We start from the raw sequence: 12,765 nt of genomic DNA on the forward strand, positions 1-12,765 counted from the left end.
CCTAGCCCCCCCCCTCACAAAACTGCCCTAGCACAGAAAAATAAAATGATAATAACATCTTATTTTATTTTTCATTTTTTGCCGTGCTGAAAGGCAGTAGGGCGACGCTCCCCCACCTTAGCAGAGGAGCCACCCCTGCTCCCAGGTGTAAATTGTATCCGTCTTGCATCACAATATGAATAATATGCTTCTAAATATCCTCATCTTTTTACCCAAACATATAGGTTTGCAGTCCGCTTCAATGTTATTAATGTTCGCTTATTTTCTTGTGGAGATTTCATTGCCAATAACCTTGTTTTCTCTTTTCACAGCATGCTCTGCTGGCAATAAAATTCGTGTTGGCTTTTGTGATACCAGATAAACCGCATGAGATCAGGCTGAAGCTGGCCAGGTTAGAATTTGAGTCTTTGGAAGCACTTAAAAAGAAAGAGGTAAGAAGCACTTTACTCCTACACTCAAGAGTATTCTTTGAAGAATGCGCCGCTAAGAGCATCAAAGGCCCTATTTTTGAGCTCATTTTTTTGTTCAATTTTGTAATATGATTTTGGCTGAAAGATAATCGCATAGATAGCGCATTGAATGCAAAAAAATACAAAAAACCTAGCTAGGCACTCTGTCGTGGAGAATATATCAGTAGCCAGCACAGAATAATGCACCATCACAAAGTAAAACAAAAAAAGTAAACATGGGGAACTATTATGTCAGTAAAATATTGTAGTCGAAACTGTAACACGGCCTAACACACAACTTGTGACACTGACATTCTGAGTATATTTTTGGAACGATAATCCAACAAAGGCGTAGGCAAAGGAGGCAGAAAGTATGAGGTGCAGTGGGAGAGAGACAAGACGCTAAAGGAGGAAAGAGAAAAAAAAAGACAGAAGCAGTAGAACAGGAGAAGAAGACAAGACAAAGTGAAGGGAGAGATAAGAAAGATTTGGTTAGAAGAGGAGGGGCGATTCATAAGAAAGACAGCTTTAAAGATGAAAGAGAGGCTTTGGACTCCACATGGTAAAACCAAGGTCCTTTAAAGACCTACATTCGAGCAGAAAGAAGGTGGATTACAGACCTCAGATTGCTGCGATATGAGAGTCCAAGAACTGGGAAGGAGCTGTTTCATGTATGGAAACAGGCAAGCGTTCTGCATAGAGGCATTGTCCATGATCTAAGGTGGGTGGGAGGGCGGTCGGGCGGACAATGTTAATGTGTTTTATTATTCAAGGGATTTTCTATGATAATGTCTCATATATGTATACGGGCTACATTGGTCCTGATTTATGGCATAAACTCAATAAAATATGTTGTAGGAAATAAAAAATAGGCATGCATTGAACTATGTTGTGATCTTTTTTTTTTTTTTGAAAACTTTATTTTTCATTTTAAGACAAACAATCAGATTTCTCCCCCCTCCCCCCTCCCCCCGACATCAGAGTTAAGCAGTTCATACAGGTCCAAGCATCAAACATGTACAGAAGTAATACCTGGGTGTGAGGCAGGCCCCCGGCTATGTTGTGATCTTTTGCAAGTGGTCGAAGATTTTGAGCTTCAGAGCACAAGGGCGAGCCAAATGGCTAGGTTTGGTAGCACAAAAGATTGCATTTTATATGTTTTTGAATTGTTTGTTGTGGTCAGGAAATCCCAAAGATGAAATGCCCAAGGAGACGCGCATTGTCTGCCCATGGAGGACACACAGGTGAAGAAGCTGCGCACCTCACAGTGGGAGGGGGCGAGTGGGCTCAGGGTGGAGCCGTGGCCTCCCAAAAACAAGTCAAGCTGCTTGTTGGTGTGGAGAAGCATGCTGCTGCTCCTGCAGGCTCACCTGCACTGCTGGGAAGGGTTTGGGGAGCTGTCCTCTGGGTTATGGTGAATAGCACAGAGGACCAGCTTTTCTGGACTCCTTCCGCTGCGGGGAGCTCCCATGAGCAGACACCAGGCAGGCCCGAAGATCCAGCAGGGCTTCTGGTACAGTCGCGGTTTAGAAGAGATGGACAGCTCGCGGCTTCTAGTTTCAGGAAGAAACCTTTAACTTGTGTCTATGCTGGTAAAGTTCTCGTCCAACTCGCAGTCATTCTACACCAAGAAGCCCTTGTCTGTGGCAGCAGACTTGGCCAAAGAGGAGACAGCTATGCTGCTTTCTAAGTCATCTTAAGATATCTTAAGCTTTCTAAGTCATCTCAAGACTTTAAAATATCATCACAAAACAAGGCATGCATAGGCGCTGGGATGGATAGGATGTTTAAGTGAAGTTGCTGTCAAACTCACTCCTTTGTTTGGCAAAGATCAAAACTTTGTTTTTTAAGTAGTTTATTTTTAATTTATTCTAATTTTCAAAGACAGTCAATCTTATTATTGTCCTAGCCACAGATGCACCCTCTTTGGCATAAATGAGAATGTGTAAATGCAAGTCCCCGCTTTTGAGGAGGGGAAATATTCTCAGCAAGAATTGTTCAAGAAGCTTATGCAGAGCATCAACTTTAAAGTGAAGCTGTTCAGGAAGACACTCTTGTTGTAATCTTTGATTTGTAAATCTTTTCCTAGTATGTTTGCTATCCTGGACTGAGAGAAAGATATTGGAATGCACAAGTTATTCCAGTAAATTCAGATGAGTACCCCACGAATTGAACTTGGCCCACAGTTTGTTTCGGGCAGTGGTCGCACTGACGTTCACTGTAACCGTGCAGCGGGCCCCACCTCGAGTTGACTGCGCCAGACACCTAGTAGAGCAAGACCACACAATTATCTGCTGTAGGCCTTTGTTGTTTGTGCCACGTTTGGGATGTAGGGATCACATTTATTTTCATCCATTTTTTGTGGTTTGTGCCATAACATTTTTGTGCACAGCTTTCGGGTAGTACCAAGCAGCACTGCAAACAATGACGTTTCGGGTCAGAGCTTGTGTCTTTTCTGAAGGTGGGCACAAAGTTCCCTGCAGGCCTGGTGCAGGTTTTAATAAAACACTTCCTGCTAACTTTAAGAGGTGACAGAATTTACTCATCATTGGGTTGCCACTTTTATCTCTATGTTGAGTATACCCTCAGGTCCTGCCACTTTTGTGGCTTGTCTTCTTGACGTTGATAGCATCAGTACTCTGTTTCATGATCACTGTCTTGGGGTTAAGAGCCAAACTGCATGAAAGATGATAATATTGAATTGGATAAACAACTTATTTTCCTGACTCTGGTAGCCATGGGCCTTAATCATGTAGTAGTTTTGTTGCACCCATGAATGCCAGCTGGAAGCATCAAAAGTAGACTTTCACCCATAAATGCCAGCTAAAAGCACCAAAGTAGACTTTCACCCATGAATGCCAGCTAGAAGCATCAAAAGTAGACTTTCACCCATGAATGCCAGCTGGAAGCATCAAAAGTAGACTTTCACCCATTAATGGCCGCTAGAAGCACCAAAGTAGACTTTCACCCATGAATGCCAGCTAGAAGCATCAAAAGTAGACTTTCACCCATGAATGCCAGCTAGAAGCATCAAAAGTTGACTTTCACCCATGAGTGCCAGCTAGAAGTATCAAAAGTAGACTTTCACCCATTAATGGCCGCTAGAAGCATCAAAAGTAGACTTTCACGCAAAAAATACCAGCTAGAAGCATCAAAAGTAGACTTTCACCCATAAATTCCCGCTATAAGCATCAAAAGTAGACTTTCACCCATGAGTTTCCGAGCCAACCACAGCACCGAGACACCGCCCTCATCGCAGCCACCGACGACATCAGGACCCTGATGGACAACGGGGAAACTACCGCTCTCATCCTCCTAGACCTCTCGGCAGCCTTCGATACCGTATGCCATCGCACCCTAACAACCCGCCTCTTCAACACTGGGATCCAAGGAAAGGCCCTGGACTGGATCTCTTCGTTCCTCTGTGGAAATATGGATTTTTATGGTCAGTTATGTCCCCTATCTTGGACCCCAACGGTTTCATGTATAAATCACAAGTACATGTATGTTCCCTCCAGTTCCAGTTATGAAGACGCAAACACATGTGCGTCCACCGTCAACATGTCCTCTTTCAGATCCGCCATGAATGGGCCGGATATTCTATTCCTAAATATGAAAGGCCACCGGCTTTATATGGTTCACTTCCCACATTTTACAGTCCAGGCGAGTAGGCCCTGATTCTGCCATTAAGCCTTTTCCTGCCTTCTGCCTCTGAAAGCTCCAGTCTGAGCTCGCATCTGTATCCATGAACTTTGTCCTACTCCCTGCGCGGCTAACGGTGCCTGACTCGGCCTGTCGTCCTATCTGCCTGCCAAAAACTGTATTTCACCTTCAAGATTATCTGCTCTGCTCCGCTCCTCATCCAATGCATTCCTGTCTAGTAGTTTAGGTAAACATTCTTTCAGCTACCGAGCAAAAGGCCCGGCTTCTCTGTCTTTATGCAAGTAATTCATAGCCCTGTTACTATGGAAGATTTCTGCCCTCGCATCTAGTGTAGACACTTAGACGCTTGTACACGCACTAACAGTCAGTATAGTCAGTATAGAATAAGATTCTATCCTAAGAGACCTCTCTTTTTGGATAACACAGTTCTTTAAACATAGGATGTTAGATATGATTTGGGATTAGGTTGACATAACCCCAGACTTCTGTCTCCACATGTAGAGCTAAATGTCAAGTCCCCTTCACCCCCTAGTTGCACGTCAATCACACGTCATGCTGCTGTGCGCGCATCTCTGCCAAGTATTTCTGCTGACATTGCGAAATTCTTTCATGGAACCACCCATTTATGACATCATATCCAATGACGTTCTTTAGTTACGCCTAGTTACACCCATCTCAGTTATGCATGTATGTTTTATCTTTGTTATCAACTGTTACGCCTCCTGCATCTGTTTTCACTATAATGCCTCTGTATAAAAATGATTACTTGTCAATAAAGTTTGTTCTTCACTTCCTGAACCTTCGTGGTGATGGAATATGGAGTCCATCAATTCGAATTGATTTTGGAATAAAGCCCGTTCCGAACCTCTAATACCACGGATTCTGCCTCTTATTTTACTGAGCTATTATTATAGATTTTCCGCATCAAATTAAGTCCCGGTAATTAAATTATTTACCACATATATGGCGCCCGAACAGGGACACTTTCTCATCTCACGCGCCGGAGGTGCGTTGCAGGCCCGGTCTCCTGTCACAGCTGGACGGACAACAACGCGTACCCACAGGATTTCCTGTATCTCCCTCCTGCCGAGCGGGGGTAACTGAGGCTGCGATCAACACCCAGACGAGGCGGTGAGAAGTGCGAAGTATCCCGACCAGAGCCTAGCTGAGAGAGCAAGATCCGAGGTATACAGAGGCCCACCAGGTTCCGAAGTTTCGAGTCGAGTCCAGTCCGGTCCGAGTCCAGTTCAGTTCAGTTCCGAGGCCTTCCGTTCCGAGCTACCCGGTGAGTACCATTGTCGGGGAGGCGTTCTGACGTGCACATAGGTTGTGCCGGTCAAGACGGGTTTGGGTACACAAATCCGGTCTGCACTGTTTCAGCAGTGTATCTGTACTGTTTAGCAGTATATCAAGTATGTCTAGTATATAATTCAGAATTACCTAGTTAGTGTCGAGTATTATGCTTAGTGACTAGATCCCTAAATGGCCATCACTGTTGTTCATTAAACGTTAAATGTTATAATGTTTTAAATACGTTCTGCATATTGTGGTGTGAATGACTGTTCATTATTGTGTCTCGTTGTATTAAAGGTGTTCAAAATTAGGTATCAGATCAGTTCTCAATATGCCGCTCTTTTCGAAATTAAGACAGATCAAAACTAGAAAAGGGGTACTCGAAGAAGCTGTTCCCATTCCTCCTAGGGACACTCCAGGGTATTTCATGTATCATAAACATGGCCTAGACGCCATATTATTTCTTGATTTATGGGCAGACTACACCAAGGAATTACCAGAAAGTCAGAGGTGGCCCGCAGCTGGGACCTGGGATGCAGATTGCATCATGAAAGTAGAGGAAGAATTATGGAAAAAGAAAGCTAGACAATCACAGAAAGATGCCATTGAATTATGGCGTAAAGAATCGTATAGACGTACAGAAAAAGCACGTAGACAGGAAGAGAAGAGTAAGGAGAATTCGGATAAAGTCCGAGAAAATCTATTAATTGAAGAAGGTACCCGAGTAAAATCAGAACAAACAGACAGACAAAGAAATGCCCTTATGAATGGTATGTATCCTCTTCTGGCCGAAGGGTTACCTAAGGCTACTCCGGAGATGCCAAAAGACTTGCCACCCCCATTGTTTCCGATAAAAGCACATCCCAAAGGGCATCCCAGAACCGCAGAAGATGTTTTTCTTTCCTCTTATTTAGACGACGCAGCTCCCGAGTATGCTAGTACTGCGCCACATAGACCGCCTGCCGAGGGGGTTCAACGCCAAGACCCTCCTCCGTCTGTACCTCCGCAACAACAAACTCCGATACAAGTTCCGGCAAGCACATCTGTTTCTACAGCTGTACCCACTCCTATGGTTGCTATATCACGTTCAACGAATCCTTTCACATCCAGCACCCCAGGTGGTGCTACAGGAGGTACAACAAACATTTTTTCCACGCCACCCAGAGTAAATAAACTTTCCTTTCAAGAATTAGCCCACCAACGTACGCCCAAACTAGTAACTCCCGACACGCTTAAGGAACTTCTAGTAGATTGTAGATATGACCCTGTGCCCGGCAAAGAGGACGAAATGCTGCTGGCATCATTACGTATCCGACGAGCTGCAATATATTTAGGGAGGCTACCAGGAATGACTACACATTTAGAAAATATATACCACTTTGTCCAGTCAGGGCGAGACTCTGAAAGTATTAATAGAGCCTTGGAGTACCAGAAAGTGGAGATACAGGGGGAACTGTTACGTTTCCTCATAAATTGTGTGATCAGAAATCAAGACCGACCAGGGGTAAATCCGGAAGAAATGCAAATTCTTACCACCTGGAGTCGGAATATATCAGAGGGGAGACATGATAAACGATCATGTATAGTAGCTATGTGCCGCAAGATCCGCAAAGAAATAGAACGAATACACGAAGAAAGATTAGCAGTAGACCAGCCTGAACAAACCGAAGAGGAGGAAGAATTAGAACTGCCCGCAGGACAGTTAGAAACCATGGCCTATGTAGGTAGAGGAAGATCTTGTAATAATACTAGAGGCTATACTGATCCGATACGTCCGATACGTCCAGATAATAACAGAAATTTCCAAACCCCTATAATAAAATTAAGGTCCCCCGAGCATTCGTTCCAAGCTGCTGACAAATTACTCCGAGAACGAAGGGGTTATCATATACTCGATTCTATGGACGAACAAGAATTGGCCAGGTCAGCCGTTCACTGGGTTGACAGTCCCGGAAAATATAGTGATGATACATTAGCGCACACGTTTTTGAACCTCACCCCAGATGAACAGCGTTTAGCTGGTATCTATATGATTCAACAACTCCTTATATTATATAAAAGCCAACACTCCGATCCTGGCCCCTTACCTAATATCTTGACTGAATTACTCACGAATAAATGGAGAGGTTCAGGTACTGAGCTAATTAGAGAAATACTAGAATCCAGAAAGCAGTACATTCTTTTTGTATGTCCCGAACATGTCTCACTGCCCATAAAAGAAAGAACGACGTATTATATGGATAGACAGAATCCCTTACGCGAAGTGCACCCGATAAAAGGTGATGACAATCAGTTTAAACGTGTGTTTGTATACACACCCATATCTAAAATAGAACTATTAGAAATGAAGAAAGTGGAGGAGCCTAGCGCGCATCCAAGATGGTCGCGTGAGCACAGGGCTCCCCGGACCCTCTCTGCTCCTCGGAATTTATCCTGAGAATATCCTGACGTGGCTTATGGAATCTGGGAGATAAAGACCAGCTGAGCGTATATCTCTTTTCAAAACTCAAATCGGACCTGGGAATCCTGAGTTGTCGTCGTCGGAACTTTTGGGACCCACCCGACGGAGGTGACCGGGGTGAAGGTGACCCGAGGGACCGGGCTGCAATTGAACAACAGCGGCTTCAGCGCGGTGCCAGCTGCCGATCCACCACTTTCGGTTTCGGTTTTGCACTTCAGGAGACCGGCAGGGAGGTGCGCTCGGGGTGGAGAGGTGCTTCCTGGGCCTCTGCATGAGGTTTTCTTTCATCTGCCACTAGAGCGCCTATCGCCTCGGACCCCCTATACCGACATTTTGTGGTCTTCTTGCTGGTGCCTTACACCTCTTGATTAGAGGTCCCCTCGGGTGACCGTGTTCACATGGGGGGCAAAGGGGGTCCCGAGGGCCGCAAGACCAAGGCTTCCCTCCGCGGGGGGGCAGTCCAGAGCAATAACATGGACCGCTACACCCAGGGCAGGGGGCCCTCTGGCGCTGCTGGCCTCCCCTCGGATACTGCGGAAGGAGGCGCGACCGCCACTACGGAACTATCCTTGCAGGACATTATGGGCGCCATTGATGGCATCAGGGAAACCATCGCGACGCAATATGAGGCCCTGGCCCGTAAGATTGACACTGTCGCGATCGATGTCACCCTGATCCGGGCCGACCTCTCCAAAACTAACGAGAAGGTCCAGGCTCTCGACGCACGGACCTCCACCCTCGGTGCGGATGTGTCGGAACTGCGGGCCGCGCTTGGAGACATCAGGGTGGTTAACGACCATATGGCCCGGCGGCTTGAGGACTTCGAGGGACGGGCCCGACGCAACAACATCCGCGTCATAGGTGTACCGGAGTCCTCTGACGGCCGCCCGGTTGACCTCGTGGTCGAGGAACTTATCCTGAAACAGTTGTCCTCGGCTGGCCTAAGTAAGTTCTTTGCCGTGGAGCGGGCCCATCGACTTCCGGGCGGTCGGCCACGGCCGGGGGCCCCCCCGAGGCCTATCGTGGCCAAACTGTTCTATTACAGGGACCGCGACGCTATTCTGCAGGCCTCACGGACCCACGGCCCGGTTCGTCATGAGAACTCGACCATCAATTTTTACCCGGACTTCACGCAACTGGTCCAGAAACAACGGATGGGATTCCAAGGGGTGAAGCGTCGTCTCCGTGAGCTGGGCCTAAAGTATTCGATGCTCTACCCTGCAAAACTCCGAGTGGAACATGGGGATCGGACAGCCTTTTTTGACTCTCCTGTGGCTGCAAGTGACTGGCTGGACTCTCTGCCGGACGGAGGTGGCCGTCCCGGACCCTCTGCGGGCACCGCAGGTGATGGGTCCCCTTTAGAATGACTTTTGGTCCTTGATTTTGCCTTTTTGCACTGTACAGTCGGGTCTTATTTCATTTGCATATTGTGTTTCACCAGGACCAGTGAGGGGGGCGGGCGGGGACGGGTCCCTTACCTCCTCTGGGTTCTTTTCGTAGAATGGGGTTAGTGGGGCGACAGGCACACTGCAAGTTGGGGGGGTTTTTTGGCCCGCAGGGGTGCAGGGTGGGGGGAGTTGGTCCTGGGGTGGGGTTGGGGGGGAGGAGGGTTTGTTTTGCTGTGTGTTTTTTGTTTACAGGGCGAGGTGCTGATTTTTGTCCACATTTGGGAACTGTGCTGCAGGCGGGGGGACCCTTGATCTATTGGGGGGGATGGGGGGGGACGGGTTGAGGCTTATGTCATGGAACGTCAATGGGTTGGGGGACCGTATCAAGCGGGGTGTAGTACTGCAATATTTGCGTCGTTTGACTCCTGATGTGGTGTTTCTCCAGGAGACGCATCTGGTTGGCAATGTTTGTCATGCAATGAACAGGGGGGGATACCGCCTCGTGGCCCATTCTGGTTTCACAACTGGTTCCAGGGGGGTGGGCATTCTGCTGCGAACCTCACTTCCGGTGGAGATCACTAAGATAGTCTCGGATGACAGAGGGCGCTATGTGTGTTTGATTGGGAGGTGGGAGGGGCAGCCCCTTGCCCTGGTTTCAGTTTACGTCCCCCCGGGCCTCCAGAACTCCACCTTCACTGACTTGGGTCGAATGCTGCTTGACCTTCCGGACGGCCTCCTGCTCATGGGCGGGGACTTTAATTCTGTGGTTTCGGGTGAACTGGATCGTCACCCACCAAGGACCCTCCCCGCTGCCCAGGCATGGCTGGGTGGGATGCTGGAGACCTTCGGCCTGGTGGATAGTTGGAGATTAATGCATCCGACCCAATGTCAATTCACCTTTCACTCGGGGGCGCATGGGAGTCTCTCTAGGTTAGACTACTTCCTTATGCCCGCGGCGCAGACTGGTCGGATTCGAGAGGTCAGGCACCTGGCGCGGGGTATCTCCGACCATTCTCCGCTGTGGCTTGTTTTTGACGCCGGGCCGCGGTCTGCAGGGCGGATCGCTCCCATTAACCCATGGTACCTGCGAGACCCTACGACTCGTGACAGCCTGGTTAAGGCTATGGACCAATACTTCCTGGATAACGAGGGGTCGGTGTCTTCTGCAATGTCCCTGTGGGAAGCCTTTAAAACCGTGATCCGCGGACACGCCCTTTCCCAGATAGTGGTGGCTAAGAGGGTCAAGAGTGAGGCAGTGGTGAGGCTGGAGACTGACATCTTGGGGCTGGAGTCGGCCTTGGAGGCGAATGTTACTCCGGACGGGCTCCATGCCCTCAGCCTGAAACAGTTTGAATATAGGTCCCTGGTCACTGACGCGGCCAAAACCATGTATAGGGAGCAGCAGGGTCGACTGTACGATGCCGGGGACAAGGCGGGAAAGTTGATCGCGTGGCTGGACAGGAAGGAGAGAGTGAATCGTGTGGTCCCGGAGTTGCGTGCTGCGGATGGTGTGTGTGTGACGGAGCCTGACGAGATTGTGGAATGTTTTGCCGACCACCTCCGGGCTGTGTACTCCCCAGTGACTGACAGGGATGAGGACGACTCTCGCCTTCTACTGAGGGATATCGCCTTGCCCTGCCTGTCCGTTGAGGACCGTGAGCGGCTGGACGCCCCCTTGTCGGTGGATGAAATAGCGACCGCGATCCGCTCCCTTCGCTCGGGCAAGGCTATGGGTCCCAACGGTCTGCCCATTGAGCTATATAAATTGCGCCCTGACAAGCTTGCGCCCTTCCTCAGTCGCATGTTCCGTGAGTCTCTGGCGGCGGGTTCCCTCCCGGCCGATCAGCGTTTGGCCACGATAGTCGTTATCCCCAAGGAGGACAAGCCGCGAGATCGCTGTACTTCTTACCGGCCTATTTCACTGCTAAATGCGGAGCCTAAGATCCTGGCGAAAGTCCTTGCCAATCGTCTGTTGAGCGTCGTGTGCGATCTGATTCATCCGGACCAATGCGGATTCATCCCGCATCGTAACACCGCTCTTAACTTGCGGCGTCTTCATGGCGCCCTTGCCAGGGCGGAGCTCCTCTCCGAACCGGCCGTGCTGGTTTCTTTGGATGCCACGATGGCTTTTGACACCATCGAGTGGCCATTCCTCTGGGCTGTCTTGGCTAAATTTGGCTTTGGGGAAGGATTTATTGGCTGGGTGAAGCTTCTGTACACGGGACCCATGGCTCAGGTGGTGGTGAACGGGCGGGTCTCTCGGCCCTTTGCCCTCGGCAGGGGCACGAGGCAGGGATGCCCGTTGTCCCCTTTGCTCTTCGCTCTCGCCCTGGAGCCACTCGCGGCTTGGCTCCGCTGGGAGCCCTCGCTTCGAGGGATCCGGTGGGCCCCGGGCTTTGAAGATCGGGTTTCGCTGTATGCGGACGATATTCTCCTATATCTCACCTCACCGCGGCAGTCGCTCAACGTCCTCTTTGACGTTCTGACTTCCTTTGGGAGTAATTCGGGTCTCACGATCAATTGGTCTAAATCCTGCGTCTATCCGATCTCCGGTGGTCCTCCACTCCTACCGCCTCGGCTTCCGATCCAGGTATCACTGAGCGGCTTTAAGTACCTGGGGATATACGTTTCGCTGGACCCGGTGGCTCGCTATGAGCTGAATCTCCTGCGTCCGCTTCGGCGATTGCGAGAGGATACGGCCCGGTGGTGCAGGCTGCCCCTGTCCCCGCTGGGTGGGGCCGCGCTGTTCAAAATGATGTCCCTTCCCAGGTTCCTCTATGCACTCCAGAATTCCTTCGACGTCATCCCAGTGGCCTACTTTCGGGAGGTAGAGAGCCTGCAGAGGAGACTGGTGTGGGACGGGCGGGCGCGTATTGCTCTTGCTAAGCTTACTCTCCCCTGGTATGACGGGGGCATCGCGCTTCCCGACATTCGCAGGTATTATTGGGCCGCGCAGCTTTCGGCCATCAACCATGCCACGTATGCGCCTGGCCTGAACCCGGCGTATGAGATGGACAAGTTCCTGCTTCCCGGCGGGGACTATAACAGGGCGCTGTACTCCCGCTCGGCTGGCCGGACCCTTACGGGTCCGACTAAGATCGCTGTGCGGACCTGGAGGGCCGCCACTGCGGCCACGGGCTGGGGTGAGCGACTGACATGTGCTACTCCTTTGTTTGCCTCCGATCGCCTGGGGAGCCTCTGGACTACGAAGGGGTTTGACCAGTGGGACACGATTGGTATCAGCAAAGTGGGAGACCTGTGGCATAAGGGCGCGGTTAAGACTTTCGCGGCTCTTCAGGCCGAATATGAGCTTACGGACAGGGAGTTCTTCCGCTATGCCCAGGTTCGACACGCCCTGCTCTCGGTCTTTGGAGAGGGGACCACGATCCCGGTTTCCTCGCCCCTCGAGGACCGCATACTTGACGGACATGTCCCGGACAGCACTATTTCTTTAATTTATAAGAAACTGATTAATCATCGGACTGACCTCTTGGTGCGCCTTCGGGAGGCT

General features: G+C 49.7%; 1 protein-coding gene across 4 annotated transcripts in view; it reads left to right on the forward strand.

Annotated features, from left to right (window-relative positions):
* The window catches only part of ANO10 (anoctamin 10), an 818,673-nt gene that overhangs the window by 604,319 nt on the left and 201,589 nt on the right, over positions 1–12,765 (forward strand). For all 4 annotated transcript variants that reach the window (XM_085630601.1, XM_085630602.1, XM_085630599.1 and 1 more), the window contains exon 12: positions 312–431. In XM_085630601.1, the coding sequence (XP_085486727.1) occupies positions 312–431 (120 nt within the window). The remainder of the gene's footprint in view (positions 1–311; positions 432–12,765) is intronic.

Source organism: Triturus cristatus, chromosome 10 (genome assembly GCF_964204655.1).
Source record: "Triturus cristatus chromosome 10, aTriCri1.1, whole genome shotgun sequence".
NCBI lineage: Eukaryota > Metazoa > Chordata > Amphibia > Caudata > Salamandridae > Triturus > Triturus cristatus.